The sequence below is a fragment of the Melanotaenia boesemani genome, chromosome 17 (assembly GCF_017639745.1).
Source record: "Melanotaenia boesemani isolate fMelBoe1 chromosome 17, fMelBoe1.pri, whole genome shotgun sequence".
Taxonomy (NCBI): domain Eukaryota; kingdom Metazoa; phylum Chordata; class Actinopteri; order Atheriniformes; family Melanotaeniidae; genus Melanotaenia; species Melanotaenia boesemani.
The window spans coordinates 28,904,602-28,929,074 of record NC_055698.1 but is presented as its reverse complement, the minus strand read 5'-3'; the positions used below and the strand labels follow the sequence as shown (position 1 = coordinate 28,929,074).

Sequence of the window (24,473 nt, the reverse complement as noted above, 5' to 3'; positions counted from 1 at the left end):
CATGAGGGTACTCCAATGATTTAAAAAAAAAAAAAAAAGCAGGTTACCATTAAGAAACGTAGTACTGAAATATTTTTACATTTTAATACCAATTTTTTTTTTTTTTTTTTTTTTTTTAACTTTAAATTTCAGATAACAATTACTTGAAACAATTGTGTGGCGGTTAACATTTAAACCCAGCAGAGAAAAATGGACAATGCCAACAGGATACTCCAGTAAAAAACCCAAACAAAGGCTCGAACAATGCACCAGGGCAGACGGATTCACAATTCACAAAATAATTAGTATTATTTACACATCAGTAAATTATCACAATTAACACAATTTTCAAGGTTAAGTCTCCTTTTACTGTGTACCCAAGCAGCAAGTGGGTGGTCCGCCTGGGAGTTGCAAATATTGAATAAGTGAAAAAAAACACAGGCTGCAATGCCAGGTAATCATCTATAGTGCCACACCCACTACCCCAGGACACATTCAGGACCAACTGTTAAACTGTAAAAAACAAAAAGAAGCCCAGAACAAAACAGCAGTGTCCTCTGCCGGAATTGGATGCTCCTCAGTGCGCGCTCGTTTGTCGGCCTATAGGAACACATATCCACGAACGCAGGTTACTGACATTAATAATTGAGGATCACCCTTAATGGAACCAGATTCTTACCCGTATATAGGTTCCCACAGGAGGAGGAATTAAGCAGATACACTACTGCCTGGCTGCCAAATGACTCCTGCGGTTAACCTGCCCAGGGTAACACCAACCTGATCAGTTGTCCACTCAGCTGCAAAAAAAGTCAAAAGTGAGCTTAAAACTGCCAGCACCTAACAGATGGAAGCGACAAGGTACTCACGGTGTCAGCAGCTAACGTTCTGCCACCTCTGCCATGACCGCTAATGGTCCACCAGGGACACCCAGAACCGAGGGAATGCACGCCAACCAGGAAGCTCTTGCTAAATATACAGGCCCTCAGCTCCGTCCCCCAATCACTGCTAATAGATTGCACCTGGAAAGTGCAATTTAGAAGAGGGGACAAGGTGAAACCCTTTTCACCACATTTGCACAACAATATCGCTGTCCTGCTCAGCAACTTATTTGCACTTGCTTGTTTCTAAAAATCAATTACCATGGATAATTAACATGAGCAGTCATCACTCATGGCTGCACAAAGTCATGGCACAGCTCGGCACGGACCGGGCTAACTTAGCACACTTTGGCTCAGAGTATCGACACCAGCTTGGGCAGATGGTGTGCGGCGTGATTAGGGGGAAGCTGGTGGCACCAACATCGCCCAACAGCTGACACAACCTACCGCACACAGGTGGTGACGCGCTCCCCTCCCACACACACGCATGCACACAGCGCACATGAATCGGACTGGTGTGTGTTACATAACTTTAGTCAAGGGGTTTCGCCGAGAGACACCCGCAAGTCATAGCAGTAGTCAAGGAGACCCATCAAGACACGCTTCCACATAGACACACGTGTCCAGTGGAAAAGCACGAGTTCAACATGAGACACATCGATGACACAAACAGTCCATCTCTGATGATATTATCTCTGTGTAGAGAAGCGCCGGAGTGCCTCCCAAAGGTCCCGCTGCTGCGTTTGGCTTAAAAGATTTACCTCACTGTTTAGTTCCAACTCATAATGAGTATCAGATTTATTATTATTATACTAAATAATATAGAACAATTTAAACAACCATGCAGAGTAGATAACATTTATAAGTTCTGAACCAAAATTAAGAAGTGTTATAATGCAGATGCTTAAAAAACCAACAAATATTCAATCTTTAAGCCATGATACCAAAATCCAAACAACTCCATTAATTAATGAAATAATAATAATAAAACAGTGTCCTTTCTGTGTGAAGTTTGCATGTTCTCTCCGGGTACTCCCATCGTCCAAAGACATGCATTTTAGGTTAATTGGTCACTCTAAATTCTCCCTGTGAGTGAGCATTAGTGGTCGTTTATCTTTCTGTGTCGCCCCTGTGATGGACTGGTGACCTGTCCAGGGTGTACCCCCCTCCCGCCTGGTAATTGCTGGGATAGGCTCCAGCTTCCTCGCGACCCTTAATTGGATGTAGTGGTATAAAAATTGAACGAATGAATTTTATAAATCCTAATTGTAAAATGTGGCCCTGCATTTTATCCATCTCTAGATGCACTATAGAGCAGTGGGCTGCCATGTTTTGCCATCCGGTGAGCAGTTGCCTGTGTTAAGAGCCTTGCTTAAGGGCCCACAGTGGTTTACCTCTGTGCATGTATTGTATTGTGAGCATATTGTAATGAAACTTGTGCTTTACATCCTGATTTAGTTTATTTCAACCTACTGTATCAGCTGACTACAATAGTTAATAGACCTCTGGCTGTTTCACCATGTGTGTTTGACAAAGAGAAGTGCCAAAGATAGGGAAGCAATTGACAAGTGATAAAGTCCAAAAAATATTCACCAGGACTCATCAGTGGATAATAAAATTTGTCTGAAAAGGAGCCCAATACATCTAATTAAGAGGCAGAGCAAAGACGTATCCATGGGATGAACAACTGGGTTTTACATCTAAACACAAACCTGATGACATTTAATTGTCCAGGATTCAGTAATTTCCCATTCAAGATGTAGGGAAGTATCTATTTGACCTTATAAAACGGGTGTTTCTCATCCTTAATTGTGATTGGCTGAGCAGCGTTCCATGCCGTGATAAATTGAGTGTAACCCACACATAGACCCGGTAAGACCTCATCACAAAATATTCCTGCGCCAGTGTCAACGGGCGTAGCGTTGCCTAGCAACCAATAGCTCTGAGCGCAACTTACCTGTTCCGTTGTAAATTGTTTACAATTGCTAAATTGTTAAATTGTTTTGTGTATGTGTGTGTTTCTTTAATTAAATTTATATTTTATAAGCAATATGAAGGGTAACCGTTTTATAAAAGCAATAACCCCCTTGAATCCGTGGGTTACAGGGATTTTACAACGGCAGGTGTGCTTCGCGTCATGCCTTAGCACACCCCTTTTTTTGTTCTGATGTCCTGTCCTGTTCTGATGGCTAATTACTTCCTGTTTTTCTGTTTTTCCCCTTCACCTTCAACAAAAACTCTATTAATAGTTAAAGTTGGACAAGGAATCAAATAAGATAAGAACTGAAGTGTTTAAACAAGCTCACAAGGAAAGCAAACAAAAAAAAAATTCTTAAACAGTTTTTGTTTCTTCTTTCTAGCTCACCTTCGCTTCCTTCGAAACAGAAAACAATCAATATACATTTAGGGCCTCGGGGGGATGGGCACATGGGCTGTGGGTGGGCGGAAAGGAGCCACCGAGGTGGCCCTTCCGCCATCCCCTCCCTTTGTGACCTCTCTCCCCCCGATTTTATTTACGTTAGACACTACCACATTTAACAGTACTGCACTACACACATAACACACACTCACACACACTGAGGGAGTCCTGAGGGGGTCCTGCTGCCTGGCAGCAGTGGGACCCATCACCATCTCATGGCTCCTTCCAGTTTTTAATTGCATTATAAATAGCCCATACTCATGCACACACAACTCAGGCTGGGGGGCAGGGGGGCCGGGGTCTTCCTACACCCTCGTGTCCCGGGATAAGGGTTGGGGCAAAGAGGTTTTTTTTTTTTTTGTTTGTTTGTTTTTTTGGGGGGGGGGGGGGGGGGGGGGGGACCTGCGGACATGTTCTTGTTCCTGGGGTGCCTAGCCTTGGTGTTGGGTTGGCGTGGCCCACGGTGATTTTGCCTGGGGCGGTCAGGCCCCGTCGGGTTCCTGGGTGGGGCTTTGCTGGGGGGAAAGGGTGGTGGGCCTGTGGGGCGCCTGCCCTCCGTGCGGCCCGCGCCGCAGCGCCCGGCACCCGCTGGGCCTGCTCGCCATCGCCCTGGGCTGCCCGGTGCCCCTGCCCCGTCGCGCCGGGGGTTCCGGTCTGGGGACCCCTCTGCTCTGGTCCGGGTGGGCCGCTGCTCTGTCTGCTTTGGCTGTCCCGGGCTTGGTGCTCTGTGGATCTGCTTGGCCTTTGGGGCCTCGGGCTCCCCCGTCCCCCGCTGATGCTTCGGGGTGCGGCGTGATCGCTGCCCCCTTGCGGGTACACATTTCCTCCCTGTTGCATGGCCACACATGCATATTAACACTTGCATGCTCACAAACGTGCTCGTCTCTCCATCCGCTTCTCACTAGATGTAGCTGATGTTTGTGTGTTGGTACGTTCATCTGCAGGTACGTTTGATGACTATTGTAATTTTTTATACTATCATCATTCTATCTTTTTTTCGGTATCATGTAGTACTGTGGTAGTTAATGTTGTTGTTGTTTTTTTTTTTTTGTAATATGTTCTGGGCAGCATAGACAACTGTTATTTCCACATTTTAATCCTGTCCTTTTCTCCCTTTTTTTTTTTTTTTTTTTTTTTCTCTCTCTCTCTCTCTTCCTCTATCTCCCTGTCAGGTTCGGCACTGACATATAAGACTAAAGAAAATAAGATTACAATAAAAATATCAAGGGCAGCCATGAATATAACATGTCTCCCTTGGTAGAGCAAATCTGTCAAGCAAAATATGGCACACAGACCACCGTAAAAAAAAAAAAAAAAAAAAAAAACAAAAGAAACAGAAAACAATCGTTACTAATATACCTCGCCTTGTCTCGCACTGTGTGAAATACCTGATTCAACCGTGATACATTCTCTGTTACACCTCAGCTCCAACTAACCAGCTCTGTAACATTGAAAATTGTTTTTTAGCATTAAACAGCTAAGAGAAAAAGCGCTTTATCATGTGGCCCCGTGACTGTCCAGCTAACAACCCATCCCTAACCCCTTATATAAAATATACAAAAGATTATCTCCAAAATCCTCCTCCTAAATATATTTGCTAATAGAAAAATATACAATAATCCTTAAATGGATGAAAACCTACTTCCTCCTCCTCCTCTTTGCTAGACTAGTCTTGCCTTCCTGCCAAGTTCAAAAATATACATTTTTTTTTTGTCCTATTTATAGAAAAAAAATCACATATCTGACCTCTCCTGGCTTGTGTCCATGCCTTGAGTTTAAAAAGTAAGATTTCACTGGTATATTGTGAATTCAACACTCTGTTTAAACTGGCTAGAGCAGCGGCCGGAACGCACTACCTGCAAAAAATGCCGTGCGACATCAGGCGTAGGCACAGCACCGAGGGTGACGGAAGCTGCCGAGGTGTCACAAGGTGATGATACAGTACGTTGTGTGGATTCAGCAAAGCAGCAGGTACAAAGAGAGTCAAACTAGGAAAAAAAGATGGTGCCACTGTGCTTTCCTGTCATGACATCCAGAAGCACAGCGCACGCACTAAAACACTCTGAACACACTTGTGCTTGCGCCCGGTGTCACACAGTGCTTACTGCAGATCTACACCAGCCTTCTCCCTCACCACTTCAACTAAAGTGCTGCTGTTGATGGGTTGCCTTGTACCCTTCTCTAATCTCCTCTTCCCCTCCCGCCCCTTTCTTCCTTCATCTTCTTCCATCTCTTTCCGCCTCAAAAGTTCCCGTGCCGGCTCTCGTTCTTGATGATGTTCCTGCAACGGCCCAGCTCTTTCCTCATGTCAGCCACCTCCTGGCGAAGGGCGGCATTCTCCCGCTCCAGAAAGGCGGAGCGAACCAAGATCTGGTTCTCCTTCAGCCGCCGGGCATCCCGCGAGTGCTTCGCCGCCTCGTTGTTCTTCACACGCCGGCTCCAGTACTTTTCATCCTTGTATGTTGGGGTGTGTGGAGGAGAAGGTGAGGAGAAGAGAGAAAATACAAAAACAAATATTGACAGCCACGGAACACAAATACCAAGTCCACTACTTTATGATTGGCTAGCAGGAGTCTTAAACTTTGCTTTGTTACTAGAGCAGAATAGTTGACTACCTGTCATGTTGGCAGAACTTGAAAACTGTTCATATTCAACATTTGGAGGCTCACTTACCTCCAGCAAATGAAGTGGTGGTCATATAAACCAAAATAGCTAATATTGTGCGAGAAAGATCCAAGACAATTATTTTAAAGGTGCAATAAATCTGCACCTTCCTTTGGTTTAGTTATCTTTCACAGTGCACTCAAGCTGGTCAAACTGCCTTAACGTCACGCAGTTACAGCAACTGCTCACTAGGGGGTGATTTTCTTCGAAAGTAGGAATAGGAAGAAAAGCCAGTTCATCAATTGGCCAGGACTGAAAACAGCTTGTTTACCACAAGTAAACAATGGAGCAAGCAGTTTACCCAGTCATGAGGTTTCTGTTCGGTGCTCAAACCCAGTATGGTTTTAACAAGAATCTGTCCAGTATATGTAGTTGGAGAGGTGTGTGTCATCCAGCTATCCAGCATGTTGCTTTATGACAAGCTCCACTTTAAATTTTAGCCCCATTTGGTCCCAACAAAAGGTTTCCGAGCCACCTTTCTCATTGTCTTTTTGTAAAACTTTTGGCTCACTCTCCTTTCTTTAAAACTTCACAAGGAACCCTGAAGTACCCTCAAACAGTTTCACAATTTCAGGTCGTGGGGGCAGCTGCCTAAGTAGGGAAACCCAGACTGCCCTCTCCCACATTCACCAGCTCATCTGGGGGGATCCCGAGGCGTTCCCAGGCCAGCCGCAAGATGTAGTCCATCCAGCGTGTCCTGGGTCTTTCCTGGGGCCTCTTTTCAGTGGGACATGCCCAGAACACCTCACCAGGGAGGCGTCCAGGAGGAATCCTGACCAGATGCCCGAGCCACCTCATCTGGATATCTCTTAGTGCATAGGAGCAGTGACTCTACTCTGAGCCCCTTCCGGATCATCGAGCTTCTCACCCTATCTTTAAGGGAGAGCCCTGTCACCCTGCGGAAAAAACTCATTTCGGCCGCTTCACACTTGGCTGGGATGAGTCGGCTACGATATGACTACAAAATTGATCATCGAATTGCAGCCTAGAGTGTCCAGGTGCCAAGTGCATATGTGGACACTCTTATGCCTGAACAAGGTGTTCGTTATGGACAATCAATTGTCACAGGTGGCAGCGTGGCCGATAAAGGCCGCCACCGTGGGTTCTTTTCGGATCAGGGGAGAACAGGGTTAAAAGCCACACTAAAAAGGTAAAAGGTTTACAAACAGTTTATTCAAATAAAAAAAGAATTTGAATCATCTTCTAGTCTTGGCCCTTCAGGTGTTCCGTACTGTCCAAGTATGCAGCTTCGGGCAGCGTTCCGAGCGGGGTCTTGCCGACACTTCCTGTGTCCATGCGCCTCTTCTCCATAGTAGGGCCTAGCCCACCAATGTCCTGTAAAGAAGAGGGAACTCACACACGGCAGTTCTCTGTTTCTCTGGGGGATACCCCCACCCCTTTCTGCCTGCCCGACAGCCGGCACCTCACTTCAAGCCACTGTCACTGACAGGAAGATGTACTCACTCTTTTCTTGGGAAGACACGGTGTTCCTGCGGCCCGGGGCTGAGTCACTGCGCCATGGGTTCCAAGCTGGCTGTTGTGCTCCTTCCCGCAATCTGCCCGCTATTCCTCTGGAAGTCCCACCTTGCGTTCTCGGCCCCCTCTGCTTTTCTGAGATCCCGCCTTGTCACCCATTTCCCTGGCACCTTGCGTTCTTGAATCGCCTCTGGTTCTAGTCACTTCTGGTTTCGGCCACTTTTGATTTGCCTCAGAGGGTGTTAATAAAACTAATATAATATACTGCATAAAACCAAGGATATAAAACAAGTAAAACATGGGTTAAAAGTATAAATGAAAGCACAAATAAAATAACATGCAGTTAAAAAAATTAATAAACCATGTCCTAATTAAAATAAGTCCCACGCCCTCTTTGGCCCCGTCACACCATGATGAGCACAGAAGTCCAACAATGAAACATTACTCGGATTCAGATCAGGGGGGCCATTCCTCCCAATCACGCCCCTTCCAGGTCTCACTGCTATTGCCCACGTGGGCATTGAAGTTTCCCAGCAGAACGCAGGGAGTCCCCGGAAGGAGTGCTTTCCAACATCCCCTCCAAGAACTCTAAAAAGGGTGGGTACTCCGAACTGCTGCTCGGTGCATAAGCACAAACAACAGTCAGGACCCGTCCCCCCACCTGAAGGCGGAGGGAGGCTACCCTTTTGGCCACCGGGGTAAACCCTAATGCACAGGTTCCAAATTGGGGGGCAATGATCATGCCCACACCTGCTCGGCGCCTCTCACCGAGAGCAACTCCAGAATGGAAGAGGGTCCAGCCCTTCTCAAGGACAGTGTTTCCAGAGTCCAAGCCGTGTGTAAAGGTGAGTCCAACTATATCCAGCTCAGGCTCCTTCCCTGCCAGAGAGGTGACATTCCACGCCCCTAGAGCTAGCTTCTGCAGCCGAGGATCATACTACCAGGGACCCCACCTCCGGCACCCGCCCAGCTCACACTGTACCCGACCACTAAGGCCCCTCCTGCAGGTGGTGAGCCCACGGGAGGGGGGGCCCATGTCACCCTTTGAGGCTGAGCCCGACTGAACCCCATAGGCAAAGGTCCGGCCACCAAGTGCTCACCTCCGTGCTCCATCTGCAGGTCTGGCTGTAGAGGGGGGCCCCAGTGACCCACCTCCGGGGCCATGGGTGACCCTACCAGGGGCATAAAGCCCCCGACAACATAGCCACTAGGATTATCAGGACATGCAAACTCCTCCACCATGGTAAGGTGACGGCTCAGGGAGGAGTTACAATCCAAAAAGGACAAAAAAAAATAAATAAACGTTATTACGTTACATTAATTTATCCACTTGTTAAGATATTGACTTTTTGGATGGATGAATGGATAAGATAGATGGAGAAGATGGATTGAAAAGACAGACAGACCCACTACAGCCTTGCATACTTGTCTGCCCTAACATTGTAATAAGACTGACTTGAATTTGAGTTGATACAATTCAATCTGTTGTTAATGACTTGCATGACCAGGGATGTTGGTTTAACGAGGTTATTAGTTAGCTACCTTAAAATATTATGATTCTGACTTCCATCTTACCCCAGTTGGTCCTGATTACTCCTTTGTCTAGTTTGATGATGATGTCATCTTTGACACCAGAGAGCTGAAACACACAGCTGTATCTGCTCCAGTCTTCAGGTGTGAATGATGAGAGGTCAATGTTGACACACATCTGGAACGTTACATCGTAGTTGAGAAGGATTTCTCCATGGTCCACACCTTTGTGAGTCTCCTCTCCATCTTTGGTCCAAAACATCATGGCTCTGTCAGGGTAGAAACCTGTAGCATGGTAGCTGACAGCAGAGGAAGGAGTCTTCTGGAGGAGTGATATTTTTGGAAGATCTGATGATAGGGTGAGAAATGTAAAGATACAGAGCAATGTAGAATAATGCAAGGATAGTATGAATGAGCTCAGGGCTGCCCCGTGCCTCTTTGTTCCCCAACGCAGAATTTGAGGGTTCCCCAGACCACCTTAGCACCACCAGTGATGAATTGTTACTGGTGCTTGATACACTGAAATCATACATTTAAAAAATAAGACATCAACTGTAAAGATACTGCCTTGAGAGTAAACAAGTTAACCAGTAAGCTTTTTTGTATCAAAAACATGCAAATGTTCCTCTACAAAATGCCTCAAGAATCTAGCTAATTTGTCTTTAACTTCTTATGTTAGTGAACCTCAAAGATTCAAGAGTCGTCTGCAGCTGCAAGCAACAACAGAGGCAGCAGCCTGTAGTAGGAACCGATTAAACCCATATTGTTCATGGTTTGTATTATCAGATTTGTTTGTGTGTATTATCATTTTTATTAAAATCTTTCAGTTACATATTTGTATTTATTACTATAATTCTTTTCATGCTTATCATGACATTTTTAGCACACTTGGGGCCTCATGGTGGCGCAAGGCCTCAAATAGCCACATAGTTTGTTTATGCCTTGGGCCATCTCTAAATGAGCTGAGGCCATTCACATTTTGTCAAAGGGCATGTATTGTTACCCAGGACACAGAAATACATCCTAATGTTTTTGGAGATTATCTTGTCAGCCATGTGAGGACTAGAATACAGATGGAAATTGAGCTGGTGGCACCAAAATGAACATGTCTGTTCTTTGTTGCTCCACAGTTATTATACACTGTGTAGCTAAACAACTACTGGCCAGAGGTTTGAGTATAGTAGTAAGTGCAGGTGGAGCAGACTGCTCAATTTCAGTTAAATATAAGCGGCACCTTTGATACTGTTGATCACAACATTTTCTTGCATCATTTAGATCCCAGGTTGAAATTCCATTTTTACTTCACTGACACAATCTTCTCCATCACTCACACTAATCTTATCTCTTGAACAGCTCAGCTGACTTGTAGCTTGTTTATACAAGACTACAAGACACATGGATCACACTTACCTTGGCTTCCTGTTAGATTTTGCATTAATTTTAAAATCTTACTGCTCACTTTTAAAGACTTTAATGGTTTTCAAATAAATATAGGACATATTAACCTCTCCCATCAACTGAGAGCCACAGAAGGTGCCCTACTATTTCTAGATTAAAAAAATAAAATAAAATAATAGTTATTATTATTATTATTATTATTATTAGTGGTAGTAGTAGTAGTATTAGTAGTAGTAGTAGTAGTAGTAGCAGTAGTAGTAGTAGTAGCAACCAAAGAAGGTACAAGTTCCACCAGAGAACCACCAGGTTCTGCAGTGTGGGTGACTGTGATATTCAGCATTGCAGCTTCTAGCTAACAGCTAGTCAGCATGTTAACGTCCTAAAAACAAAACTAGCATGTGAATGTAAAGCATAGCTCAGTTTGCATCCTGTAAGATTGTATGTTTGTTGAGTATTGACTACAATGAACACACACATATATTACAAAATCAGATTAAGACCACACAGAGCTAAAATACATTTAAAGTAAATCTGCTTCCTTAAACTCTGTATCAATAATTAATGAAACTCCAATCACACTATTTTAAAAAATGAAATGCAAATTCTGTACATGTATCAGAACATAGACTCTACCTGTTCTCTCTTTGGAAATGTTGGCCAATGTCAATGAGCCCCTCAGCCACTTTGGGCAGATCAGCATGTAGAACTTCTTATTCTCCTTTATATAACCTTTGTCAGCATCCCATATCTGTTTGATGATGACAGCCTGTGTTTGCTGAGAGGTCCAAGACAATGTTGTCATGTCTAATGTCATGAAATCATCTCCATTATAACCAGCCCGGAGAAAACCAGAAACCTCTCCAGTATTCTCATCCAGCTCACAGCCACTTATCAACTGTAAGATGTGAACACCTGAGAAAAGAAGAAAAGAGACAAGTGTGGCAGGTTTAATAATTTAAATTTAATAACATTACAGTACAGTAAGTGCATTTATCTTCACTATGTGAATAAATCAAACTTACTGCTTCTATTGTAGATAAAGAGATAAACCCAACATTTGTCACAACTTCACATCCATCAAATAGATTTGAGAATTCTGAATATGGTGGATCTGGTTCTAGATTTAGATTCAAATTAGATTCAGATTTAGATCTAGATTCAGTTTGTTTGTTAGACCTATCTGGCCTGTCTGGTAAGATGTTTAAACGTCTCTAAGTTATTTTGAATAAGTTATCTAAATGCAAAGAAAATAGTCTACAAGTTGAGTGGATTTAAAATCCAGTTAGTCTATGGCTCACCACCTCAGCAGATTCTTATCAGAAACTCATTACCTGGATTGTTCTGCTCTTTTGTAAAGATAATTTTGACATTCAGTAACACTATTTTAAAGTAGTTTAAAAGTAAAAATGCAAAAATAAAACTGTACCTTCATTCTGTTTGAAGCTCTGCATCACACCATTAAGGGCGGCTTTGAAGATTATGGGAAGTTTTTCAAAACACTCGTTGCTCATCATCTCCATGATGTAACGATTTTCATTTAAAAGTTTTGTTACCCAGTCCTGTTTTGGTTCCAGGATGCTTTTACTGATGTTGCAGTAAGCCACCTCAGTTTCATCAATTTCCATAGAGCTCAAAAACTCTGGGAAGTTTGGGACTCCAGAAGAGGCAATGAAGAAAAAACGAAGAGAGTGCTCCACTGTTGGATGAACAAGGATAACATGTTCAGTCATAATACACAGATGTGTTGTATGCAGCTTCATGAATTAAAACACAATAAAATGAATAGGTTATTCTGCCTCTCCACAGGTTATTTGTGTATTGTGGATAAGCATCACAAAGTTGTGATAATATTTGTTTAAAAGTAACAAACAGTAAGGTAATGAATAGTTATATTACACTATCTATGACCATACATACAACATATCTTTGTATGGACATGACCTTAATTTGAATCACACTGGCTCTGAACGGTCAAAGACTCAGTGACCCCCTGTGCTTTTTGGGGACCCTGTTGGATGGTCAAGTGCAGCTCATCTTTCTTGGAATGAAATACTCTTCTGAGGATCATTATAAAGTGTGCTAAACCACCCGTCATTAAATCATCTCTGGAAACGTGCAGCATCTACTATTTGAGGCTGTATAAAGGCATAACAGCGTCCTGCAGTAGGATGTTACAGGATATATAATCTGGTTCTAACATCAGTGTTCTTACTTGAGCTCATGTGACAATTTACTGCACATATATTTCATATTTATTTGTGGTACCTTTAGCTTTTTAAAAATGAGATAATTATAAATCATTTAGAGCTGGTTATAGAGTATGAAAATATATTTGCATTAATTTTACCTGCATGTGCTGCATGACAGAAGAGGAGTAATGTCATTAACTTCATCCTTGCTTGGATGGCTGGACTAGAATGAGGTGCAAGAGAAGAGCCCTGTTTTACAAGTTTGCTCAGTCCAAAGATGTTTCCTGGTTTAGACGTTCAGGTGTGGTCACCTTTGAGCCACTTTAACAAGTGAACAAATTTATCTATAATTCTTGTTTTACAATTATTCTGGTTTATTTTTTACCACAATGTGGTCCTTTGTTTGCTGGGTTTTTTCTGCTGTCAAAGGTTTTTAATTTCTGTCTGTTCCTGCATGTTGTTACAGAAGCTGTTTCCCTTTGTGCAGGAAAGAAACAGACTTTGATGCACTGGATATGATTCTTATAACCATTTTAAGGGCACTTATACAAATTAAATATGCAGTGGCAGAGGTGAAGGAATTGCATTATAGTGGCAGTTTTTCTAGCAACAATTCTTTCATAAAATTGTCTTTATAATCCCAGAATGAAAACTTGTATAAGTTTGCATTATTTGTTCTAGACTGATTTCTCCTTGTGCACTTTGTAACAACTGTACAAGCCAAGACGTGCAACTAAGGTCACTGAGATCCAGTTACTCAGAAATAAAAAGAAATAAGTAAAACAAAATGAAACATCTTTTGTTTCTAACATAAAGCGAGTGTTGCAGACATCCCTGTCTGAAAATAATCTGGACTAACTGGCTTTTAGTTTCAGTCCAAGTTTTGCTTCCTTGTAAGATGAAAGATTAAAAACCCTCTAACAATAAATTTGAATCTACGCTTGTTTTGTGAATAGGAACATTTGTTTTTATTTATATTTATATTATATTTCCTCTCTTGTATTGACTTGATTGTTTAAGAAATAAAAACCTACTCACAGCATCAGTTAGGATTAAATAACTTGGCAGCTAAACCATAATCATACATACAGAAATGATCCAATAGGAGGCTCTTTTCTCTTTGCTTAGTTAAATCCACGTGAGTTTCTTTTGAGGAGGCAGTGTATGTGGATATGTAATTTTAATTGCTTCTAACTTAATTATTTGTAATTTAGTTTACCATATTTTGTGATTATTCTTTGTAATATACCTCTGCTATGTTCTGTATATAATTGTTTAATATTCAATAAAGTTTATAGTACAGTGTTTAAGAATTAGTGATATAGAGGTAAAGATGGACATAGAAATAATTAGCCAAGAACAGTTGTGAATGTACGGTGGCTTTCAGACAAACTTGTTTTTTTCTGTGAGTGGATCCAGTGGTCTCAGGTATAGCGATGACTGAACTACAGGTAACTACTTCAGAAATTTTATTGTCTTATATGGTACGTTTAAGGTGTTACTTATCCCAAAGAACACTGTTACTTATCTAAGGGCTCTCACTTCTCACACAGCTGCTTGTTCATTTGGGAATTTTTAATTATATATTTATTTTTTCTGTCATTGGTCTTTCATTTTGTTACATGCTGCATCTTTAAAAATAAATAAATAAATAAGCGATTGCAATGTGACCCTCAGACCATTTAGTGGATGATTTAGTCTCATTAAGTCCACCAAGGCTTTGCAGAAAAATTGCCCTCATTCTCTGGACGACTTCTGTTTCCACATTTTTCCTTGAGCTGAATATGGACAATACCTATAATAACTGATCTTGACAAGCTTATATTCACTATATCAGTTGCTTTAAGTATGCATACTACAGCACTAATATGCTGTACCACAGCCCTTCATTTACACCATAATCGTGGTTTAAGCTGAGCTGATTTAAACACCAAATCTTTCTCTAGCTGTTTTGTATTAAACCTTCATTAGTTTCTGGAAAATATTCTGGAAGTATTTCCAAAGATTAAGTTTTTTTCTGATTGCTTAAATCAAAGAAAGACACAGTGACTCCCACAGTGATAACAATGTTGGACTCAATCTTTTATATTGTAAATAAAATTGGTTCTATTAACATAACTTTACTGATTTGTTCTGTACATTATGCACATGTTGTAGCTCAACAATATTCAAAGAGCTTAGAGAAGTTAGGGGTAAAGAGGTCGTTGCTGTACATCATAAATTAGTGCAGGAGTGCTAAGATGCATTAATGGTGTTCAGCACTTTAATATTCACAGACTGAAGTTAGAAAAAACGTGTTCCAACTGATTTTTCTTCTGTACCGAGTTTACTAGGAAATGTCTGTTATCCACCAGAGTTTGGCCATTTTTGCTTTGGTAACTGTTAAGTTCCTAGACAGGTACAGGAGAAAAAGTTAGTTACAACTCCAAAAGGTGTTAATGAGAGTAAAATCTTTTCTGCTCTTATCTGCAGACAAAATTACCCCATTTCACTGTGTGCAGGATGTGTGTGTTGATTTGGTCGTTGGGTTCAGTGTTTCAGATAACTCAGTGTTATCAGCAGCTGTGAACTGTCGTGGAATTTTATTGTCAAAGATCACACACTAAGTGAGAATCAAACAAAGTAGTTTTATTAAGAGCTGATCAGCAATGAGTAACACACAGTCAAAATAAGGTTTGGCTGAGCGAGTCTCAAGATACATGTGTGCTTTGGTTAATATAGTCAGAGCATGAGCTGATAACATCGAGGTCGAAGGTCATTGTAGTAAATTCTTCTACATAGCTGATAACATTGTAGGGAAATGTTAAGGAGTGAAACGTGGAAGGGAGAAGCTCACTAAATTCTTATCTGGGTACACAGTCATTCTCCTCCCTGAGTGAACCACAAGCCAAGGGTTTTTAACAATACAAAGTGTAGAATACAAACTATAAGGGTTATGTGTATAAATTTTCCATTACAGAACGGCAAAATCTATCGTTAGTCAAATAATCATTGGCTGATTGTAAGTAAAATTCTATACAAATACACACATCATCCTTTGTGTATTATCAACTAAATAAAAGTCAGATCAGAAAATAAAATAAGTTATACTTACAAGGTCTGGGGGCGTTTTCTGAAATTTAAAAATAATTAGAGATTTTTCATTAAAAAATGTGAATTTATTCAAATGACATTTTCCCCATCTCATTAACTGGAATGATTTTTATTCAGTTGAGTTTTTCTTTAATGTGTCTTACCTTTCTTACTTTTATAAACAGCAAATCCAACAGCAGCACTGATGATGACAACAAGAACAACCACTGCAGCAATGATGGGGACATTCATGTCAGAGGACTCCCCTGCTTACAAACAAAGACGAGGGACAGTGGGTTAGTGGTTAAGCTATGTAGGCAAGAGCAGTTTAAAACAACATTAAATGATGTCTTCATAACATTTACTGATTGACTTTCAGAAGGGAAACAACTGATTGATTAACTGATGTGAGCAGGTGCTGGGAGGCCGTCTTCCTTACACTGGAAACGTTTCTTACCTTCATTATATGTATTTTGAGGTTTTCCCCAGTTTCTTCTAATCTGTGCTTTGTCTAGTTTGATGATGATGTCATCTTTGACATCAGACAGCTGAAACACACAGTCGAACCTGCTCCAGAACATCACGGCTTTGTCAGGGTAGAAACCTGTAGCGTGGCAGCTGACTGGAGAGGACGGGCTCTTCTGGAGGAGAGACACTGTGGGAAGATCTGGAGAGACAGGATACATGAGGCTACATGTCTTGGTCGTGGTCTATGATTTTTCCCATAGGACAAAATGTGACAGTCACTGTGAGCAGAAGGAGTTCTTTAAAATGTCTTAAGTTGTATCCGGGTGTGTGCATTTCAGTGCATGTGGTGGGAAAGGAAAAAAGGAAGGTAAGAATCATTTAAAATCTCAAAAGGCCAATTTTTAAATGATTCATGTGCACAGTTGTTTTGCATCAAGCAGAGACCATGACACATTGTCAACTAGCAACTAATAAGAAATTAAACACATGACCCAGAACCTTTTGCTCTTTTCCAACACTAATTATGTTTTTAAAAACTATCACGTCAATCACATTCATTTAAACCCCTCATCATGTTCCTTTAACTCCTAACCTTTACCATTTGAAAGTGAAGTAGAGCAAGGAATAGCACAAAGGAGGACGTAGCAGAAAAGTAAAAGGATGGTGGAAACATTGGTTTGAGGAAAACTAGAGTAGTGAAATCATGTTTGAATGTAATTTACCAGGTAACAGTGAGGTTAAGTCATAAAAACAGAAGGGGTGAAAGCATCAGCTAATTTGAACTCACCTCTTCTGTGGACCGAACTCTTCCCAAAGTTTAAATACATCTTCAACCAAGAAGGACAAACCATCACTAGAAAGTTCTTCCAAAATCTGCTATTGTCTTTGTTTTTATTCCACTCCTGTTTGGAGATTTCAGCTTGTGGGTTTGCAGTGGTCCATGTCTCTGTATCCATATTGAGGGCAAGGAAGTCGTCTCCATTGTAACCGTACCGTTTAAAACCAGCAGGTTGTTCAGTTACATCATCCCATTCACAGCCCATAAGCTGCTGGACAATGTGGACACCTGAGGAGAAAGAAGTTCACACATTACTTCTCTGGACAGGGGTGACGATGCACCAAAAGGTGATAAACAAAACACATTTCACCTCCCAATCTCCAGAGACAAATATCATGTCATCATATATTTCTGGGAAACAGAAATCTGTTTGAGTTTTTTTTAATTTTTTTATCCTTTGGTTAATAAGGGCTCCAATACGGTTCTGCAGCTTAATTTGCGTTTCACACAGTGTTGAAAACACATGTTTAATGTGCTTGCATGCTGCTGCTACTTGGAATAAGTCTCCAAATATATATAGAAAAATCTGAGAAGTAGTTTCTGTTAGGTGGGAAAATTAAAAAATGTGATCATATTTATACTAAGCTGTAGGTCTGCAGTAGTGACTGGTGTTAAAACAACGTTACACAAAAATTACTTTAAATACCTCTTTAAGTAGCACCATGTAACTTTTTGAGCTTAAAAATATGTGTTTTGACTGGTTTTGATGGCAAAGTGACATTTATTAACTACATTTCTGTAGCTGTTGCCCAGCAACGTCCCATAGAGAAACCACATCTCACAACTTTTTTTCCATTAAGCAGTATTTTGCACCACACGCCAGCAACTGGATATTAACACAGTGACAGTTTTGAATGGATCCACCAATGAAACTCAAGAAACATTATTGAAAGGAGCAAGGAAAAGAAAGAGAGAAAAGGACAGTGACAAGAGATAAGACAAGAGTCAACAATAGACTGACTTTTACTGGCTGGAGAGCTCTCAGAGAAGAGACAGGTAGCAAGATGGCTGCTGAATTAGCTGCCGTTAGGGGTCGCCTCACTGGGTATGGCTTCTTATAGCTTCACATAAGGTTAATTAGAAGTATCATATTAGTATCATAAGACACAAGATATTACTTCAATATATTTTAGGCTGCTCACATATCCCCAGCTTACTCGTCTAGTTAATCTAGAAATGGGTGAAATGCAGAGGTTTGTTTCCAAATTGAAATAAATAATGTATGTGTGTATGTATGTATGTATGTATGTATGTATGTATGTATGTATGTATGTATGTATGGTTATTTCAACTTCTGCAGACATCACAGCTTTGGGTAAGTAGTTTTATTCAGTTCAGCGTTTTGGGTTTTTTTTGTTTTGTTTTTTTTGGTTTTTTTTTTGTCTTTTTCGTCTCCTTGATGTTTTCCAACAAGGTTAAAAAAGTCATGAGTTTTCTTTTAAAAAGAGCTGAAAAACAAAACAGCAAGGAAATGAAGAACCAAGGAAAAATCCATCAAACCTGAAACAATACATTAAGTAAATACACAGGAGAAAGCAAACAAAGCTAAACAAATAAATCAACAAAACTGAATAATTAAATACATTAAAAACAAAAACACTTTGTTAGCAGCATACCTCCAGTTTGATTTGAGTGATGCATGAAGATGAATGTTTCATCTTTGAAGATCTGCTCATACTGTCTGCAGTACTGCACCTGCATTTCCCACATTTCTGGATCATCTCTGGTTACTTTTCAATCAATCAATCAATCAATCATCACTTTATTTGTCCCCCGAGGAGGCAATTGGTTGTACAGCAGAGAAGCAACACAAATAACATATATAAGAAAGTTAAAAACGAGTATAATCAATAAAAACAATAAAAGTTTCATTCATTCAAGACTCTAGGCAGCTACCTTTTCCTCCTGGAATTGAGGATAGAGATAGCAGAAGGAACAAAGGAATGTTTATATCTGTTAGTCTTTGCTAATGGAAGTCTAAGCAATGAGCCAGATGGAAGAAACTGAAACTGATGATGTAATGGATGTGAGCTGTCAGACAGGATAGATTCTGCTTTCTTAAACCCTTCTTTAACCCAGTCTTCTTTAGGTTCTGCTGTTTCCATGCTGCTGTCATAGTATCCCATTATAACCCCATCAAGGGCTCCCATCGCCACATAACCTGGGACTTTTGGGACTCCAGAGGATACCATCACATAAAACTTCAGTGCTTCACTGTGTTTCACACACAAATACAGCTATTTAAATTAACTTTGTTTCATTTCTTCACACCACAGAGAACAAATAAAATCTTATAAATATACCAACCACAGGATAATACTTACTACTGTACTACTGAACTGTGAACTGAATTGTACACTTCCAGCTGTTTATGTGCACTTGCTTCTTGTTATTTTTCTTAAATTTTAAGATATTAATAGCCTAATGAATAAAATTTAAATCTTCATATTATTTAGAGAATTAATGCAGATGTCTTATTTCTTGAGTTTTTATTATGACCTTACCAGTAGATGTGGTGTGACAGAGGATTAGGAGGGTTATTAGTCTCATCTTGTCTTGGTAGCTGGGAGTAAATAAACTCAGGTGAAGAGTTTGTTTTACACATTTCCTGCTTTGTTTACATTTTTTGAATATTTGAGGTGTGTCTATAGCTCATACTGACGTATTGCATTTCTTTTTATAGCTAGATTTAAACTAAAAATAAATGTTTATTATTACTGCAGCTTCTTCCTTGTGTTTTCCTCTAGTAACTTTACACTTTTTATTGCGTAAACAGTTTAATTTACATCTTTCTCTTTCTGCTTACTGGCCTCTGCATGTCTGCTGATAAAGTCCAAAACACACCAGGTCATATAAGAGAGAGAATTTGACACAAAGGAAAATATATTTTGCAGCACCTGAAGAATTGAAAACTTTATTTACCAAGCGTATACAGAAATCAAACAATACCCGCTTTGTTACACTGTAACTACTGTTTGACATGATTATCATATTTTTGCAGCAGCAAGCCATAAAGCTCTGCGTCATTCTGTCTCGTGGTTTCTATTCTTGAATCCTTCCTTGCTACACCCCCTCAGAAAAAGGAAAAAAACCTGCTTGAACTACTTCTGAACTAACAAGGTGTTTTCAGTGAACATAAATGTTGGCATCAAAATAAACTCATATTTCCTTTTGGTGAATAGAGTTAAGAATCTTCATATGATACCAACATAGTTTGAATTTTGTCAGCTTTTAAATTGTTTCACATCTGGATTTTAATTACCTATTTATCTGTGAATACTTAGTTGCTTCCTGTGTCCAGATTCTCCATGTCCATGCTGCCTCCATGTCAAGTTCTAATTTATTTATTCTAATTTGTTCTAATTTATATTAATTACAATGTGAATACAAACTATTTAAGAGAATTATTGAAACAGTGTGTTTTAACTTGGTTACAACTATTTATTCATTTAAAATGACCATGATGTTTGTTCGTTCTCTTATTTTTTTAAATCTCAAGTAGAGCAGATGTTTGCTGTGATCTAATCCTTCTTCTACACTCCTCGTCCCAAACACTCACTGATACTATGTTTGCATTCAGCAGCACAAGTATAAACGTTCCAAACAAACATCTGTGAGAATACTTTTGGTTTGAAAATGTTTAAAAGATTATTTTTTTTAATTAAGTCCTGACAACACTGACAAACTAATTATTTTAAATGTTTTAAAGTTGACATTTAATGGACAACTTCCCTGTAGAAAGGTTGAAATAATCAGAATTTTAGCAATTGTGGTGAAATATAAGCTCTACATAAATATTGCACACTTTTGGACTTGTGTCTCTGAAACAAGACTTGTTTTATGGATTCATTAGAGGACATCACTATGAAGAGTGTCTGTCACATTTAGATGATCCAGTATTAGACAGTAGGATTTATATTCTTCCAAAGAAAGGAAATGTGATGTATGAGTATGAAACAGAGACAGCCAGGTCAAGTAAAGAATAAATAAAGAAATAAATAAAACCTTCCAAAAAACAGTAAATATGGAGAGTTTTCGTTATTTATACGTTATTATGATGTTATACTCGTCCAGCCCACTTGAGATCAAGTTGTGTTGAAAAACAAAAAAAAGGTAGATGGACTCGTACTTATACAGCAAGTTCAAACACTATGATGTTCAAACTGTTTGTGGCTTTACCTACTTGCCTACCTACCTGCTAAAAAAAAAACAGGAAGCTAGATTGGAAAGAGTGAAATAGTAGAATTTTGTAAATTGTGATTAATACCAAAAATTCAATCTGCTGTTAGTTTGTCAGTCAGTGAGCTACATCCGTCTGGTGTGAGCAGTGTTGTTCATTTTATTAAATAAAAGGAGAAAAAAGAATGAACATGTACACTTTCTTTACTTAAAGATACAGTATAAGTAGATACAATATTAAGTATCAACAGATATTTAACCTTGTGAGCATAAAAAACTCTAACACAAGCCTGTATTTGCCTACTAAGCTGCAGTTCTGCAGCTGAGCACTCCGAGGTCTTCATCATCACCATGCCAACAGGTCAGTCTGCAGGAGGTGATATATCCCCAATACAGGATATTTTCCTGTTGTATGCATGTGCACTGGTTGCCTTGACTCAACTGTGAAGTGTCTACATCCCATTTACCAACATGAACTCTGTCAGAGATAACTGTGTTTGGAACAACGTGGATTTCCTGACTCTCCACTCAGGAGAATTCAGCATCTTCTTCTAATCTTCACCTGTCAAGACAAATGGTCATATCATTCCTGTTATGGTGAAGACAATATCAGTCATTATTACACAAATACAGAGTAATCTGATGAATATAAAGTAGGAAAACTCACTGTTTTACAAGCCGGAACCCTGAATCACAGATGATCGATACTGTAAAAATAAAATATTCATGTAACTTTACATAATAACTGTTAGCATTTACTTCAGTTTCTGTGTCAGAAATATATTTGTTGTTCCTCACCATTTTTTTTCTTTAAAAAGAGAATAACAGCAACTACCAGGAGGAGAACAAGTAATACCACCACAGCTCCAACAACAGGACTGACTGGAAACGTTGAAGGTGGAACTGAGAAGGTCCAAGAAGAAAAGGGTTCAGTCACAAACAGCAATACAACATAAAATTTAAAAGGTTTAATACTGTTTTTGGGTGAGATGTACATTTTCTTATTTTTCTGTTTTTATTTCCAGGAAGGAACCATTTTGCCTAAAAATTACGGGTTGAAAAAGTAAAACTTTATAAAGCTTTATTATGAACTGCAAGATGTTGCATCAAACTGCTTCTGAATCTTTGGTTTTCTTATTTGCAGATAAAGAATTAATAACCAAGAAACAAGATGTATTTTTCCTTTATGTCATTGCCTTTATGCTGTTTACTTAATGTCTACTTGTAGTTGTCACTAGTCACGTTTGGTCTGGCTTTGGCTGTACACATCTAAAGACCTCCATGGTGGGAAAAGGTGAGGAGCTCAAGACCAGAAATACTGACTGTGGTTGAATGAATACATCTTATTTTTTTTATTTTGTCCCATTTTGCTTAGGATAACATAGTTAGGTTAGGTATATGTCATGGTTTGGCAGGAATGAGGACCCAAATGCAGGATGGAGAGGCAGGAGTGTTTAGCCCATGAACAGAGAAACAAGAACCTCACAACAGAAAAAATCCACATGGAAACAGGATGGATGGTGTAAGAAAGGACAACTGAAACCAAGGAGTATAAATACACAGAGGAACTAACTAGACACAGGTGAGGTGAATGAATAATCAGACCAGGTGAACTAATGAGCAGAAACCAAGAACTACACAGAACTAAACATGACCATGAACACAAAACCTCAGAATGTGATGACAACCAAGAACATAAACCAAAAACAAGACAAACCAACAACACAAACCACCACCACTTCTTATCCTGTCTTACCATAGTTTGTCCTGATCACCTTTTCTTCCAGTTTGGTAATGACGTCATCTTCTACACCAGACAGCTGAAATGTACAGTCATACTTCCTCCACTCTTCAGGTGAAATTAATGAAATATTAAGCTCAGTACTCATCTGAAAGGTCCCATCAGGGTTGGGGAGGATTTCTCCTTTGTACACACCCTCATGAAACTCATATCCATCTTTTCTCCAGTACAAGTCAGCTGTGTCCGGGTAGAAACCTGTGGCGTGACATGTGACTAAAGAAGAGGGACTCTTCTGGAGGACAGACACCGAGGGACGCTCTGCAAAACAAAATGATGATGACCAGTTGTCATGGTCATAAACAAAGTGAAACAAGTATCATGAGCGGGGTGGAGGAGGAGGACAATGGGGACACCTCACACCCCTCTTCCCCGGGGCGCCGCCAGGGGCGGGCAGGGGGAGGTGGTTGCCCTGGGGGCCGGAAACCTGGGCGGCTGCACTGATGAGAGGCTGCTGATCTTGGGGGATGCCCAGTCGGCCGCATCTGGGTAGGAGGTGATGGGGGGTAGGTGGGGATGGCGGTGGGTGCTGGATCTGGGGCTCACCATTCTTTGGTCCGCCGGGGATGTCTCCTATAGGGCATGGCGGGAGGGAGGGGGGGCTGGGGTGTGAGATTGGGAGGGTTGTATGCTGTGTGAGTGTTTATACTGTGTGGGTGGGGGTGAGGAGGTGTGTGTGTGTTAGGATGAGCGGGAGTGTGCAAGGATATAGGTGTGTGCATGTGTGCATGTGTGTGTTTGGGGTGGGGTTAAGTGCACTTGTGGGGGGGACCTGGGCGGGCCGGCGGGGAGTGGGAGTGGTGTGCCGTGGGTCTGGGCTCTGCCGCTGTCCCCGTCCTCTCATTCCCCGTTAGGCATGTGGGAGGTAGGTACCTCGGTGGCGGCCCATTGGCTGCAGTCCCTGTATGGCTCAGATGTGGGGGCGGCCTCTCCTGGCCTGTCTTGCCCTGGGGGACCTCCTGGGGAGCGGGGGTGCCTAATGCCACTAGAGGCTCAACATCCAGAGGGAAGCAAACTTCCCTCTGGACTTACATCCCCAGACCCCTCTTATTTCCCGCTCTCTCTCTCACACAAACACACACACACACACATAGGGAGTTGGGAGGCGTGCACGCCATGTGGGATAGAGCAGAGAGGGCCATTCAGTGGTCTCCTTGGATGCACCCCATGGAGACTCCCCTCTCAGTTTGAATTGCACCTAGACACCCAAATACAAGAAACACAACACACAAACAACACCTGGGGGGCATGTCATGTGGTGCATGTCAGGCAGGGCCACTTAGGTGGCTCGGCTCCCGGCTCATTGCGGTCACTGCCCCTCAATTTTAATTGGAAACAACACACACTACATAAACAGTCAGGAGGGAGAGGGTATTGAGGACCTCTCACACCCCTGTTCCCCCGGGGTGTGACTGGGGGCGAGTGGGGGGAGGTGGTTGCCCCAGGGGCCGGGTCCCGGGGTGGCTGCGCTGGTGGGCTGCTGGCTCTGTGGGTGCTGGGTCATTGGCGGGGGGGTACTTGGGGCTCGCTGTCCTCTGGTCCGCCTGGGGTGGATGTGTGACGTGACTGTGTGATGGTGGGTGCT

At 41.2% G+C, this 24,473-nt stretch overlaps 3 protein-coding genes across 10 annotated transcripts in view; all 3 read right to left on the bottom strand.

Moving 5' to 3' along the window:
- Positions 1–8,804: 8,804 nt before the first annotated feature.
- On the bottom strand, positions 8,805–12,074 carry LOC121656449 (major histocompatibility complex class I-related gene protein-like). Its single transcript, XM_042011440.1, has 3 exons — positions 11,771–12,074; positions 10,978–11,256; positions 8,805–9,294 (listed from the first exon to the last, which is right to left on the bottom strand). Exons 1-3 carry the CDS (start codon positions 12,072–12,074, stop codon positions 8,960–8,962), a joined length of 918 nt encoding a protein of 305 aa, XP_041867374.1. The 3' UTR covers positions 8,805–8,959.
- A 2,617-nt stretch (positions 12,075–14,691) lies between these two features.
- On the bottom strand, positions 14,692–21,004 carry LOC121656630 (class I histocompatibility antigen, F10 alpha chain-like). Of its 5 annotated transcripts, none has more exons than XM_042011731.1 (9): positions 19,418–21,004; positions 18,983–19,137; positions 18,528–18,647; positions 16,861–17,139; positions 16,063–16,272; positions 15,770–15,874; positions 15,628–15,645; positions 15,016–15,095; positions 14,692–14,923 (listed from the first exon to the last, which is right to left on the bottom strand). In XM_042011731.1, the coding sequence occupies exons 1-8, from the start codon at positions 19,459–19,461 to the stop codon at positions 15,022–15,024; spliced, it is 1,005 nt and encodes a 334-aa protein (XP_041867665.1). In that variant the 5' UTR covers positions 19,462–21,004; the 3' UTR covers positions 14,692–14,923; positions 15,016–15,021. The 5 variants fall into 5 exon arrangements, 4 of the variants coding, with proteins under 4 accessions (XP_041867665.1, XP_041867668.1, XP_041867669.1 ...); XM_042011734.1 differs by having other exon boundaries at positions 15,779–15,874; XM_042011735.1 differs by having other exon boundaries at positions 15,779–15,871; positions 19,418–19,709.
- Positions 21,005–21,227: 223 nt separating this feature from the next.
- The window catches only part of LOC121656627 (major histocompatibility complex class I-related gene protein-like), a 28,795-nt gene continuing 25,549 nt past the window's right edge, over positions 21,228–24,473 (bottom strand). For 3 of the 4 annotated variants that reach the window (XM_042011725.1, XM_042011728.1, XM_042011727.1), the window contains 4 exons: positions 22,847–23,149; positions 21,889–21,993; positions 21,758–21,797; positions 21,228–21,652 (listed from right to left, as the gene is read on the bottom strand). In XM_042011725.1, the coding sequence (XP_041867659.1) occupies positions 21,649–21,652; positions 21,758–21,797; positions 21,889–21,993; positions 22,847–23,149 (452 nt within the window). In that variant the 3' untranslated portion in view covers positions 21,228–21,648. Of the gene's footprint in view, positions 21,653–21,757; positions 21,798–21,888; positions 21,994–22,087; positions 23,150–24,473 lie in introns of those variants that run through there. The other variant, XM_042011726.1, reaches the window with a different exon arrangement.

Excerpts from the sequence above, each read along its gene's own strand:
- LOC121656449 (XM_042011440.1), bottom strand. The coding sequence starts at position 12,074 with ATGACTGAACATGTTATCCTTGTTCATCCAACAGTGGAGCACTCTCTT. Across the intron at positions 11,257-11,770 it reads GAGCTTCAAACAGAATGAAG|GTGTTCACATCTTACAGTTG; the intron begins GTACAGTTTTAT and ends TTCTTTTCTCAG. Across the intron at positions 9,295-10,977 it reads CATTTCCAAAGAGAGAACAG|ATCTTCCAAAAATATCACTC; the intron begins GTAGAGTCTATG and ends CCCTATCATCAG.
- LOC121656630 (XM_042011731.1), bottom strand. The coding sequence starts at position 19,461 with ATGAGACTAATAACCCTCCTAATCCTCTGTCACACCACATCTAC. Across the intron at positions 18,648-18,982 it reads ACCTAAAGAAGACTGGGTTA|GAAAAGTAACCAGAGATGAT; the intron begins AAGAAGGGTTTA and ends GATTGATTGATT. Across the intron at positions 16,273-16,860 it reads GAGTTCGGTCCACAGAAGAG|ATCTTCCCACAGTGTCTCTC; the intron begins GTGAGTTCAAAT and ends CTGTCTCTCCAG.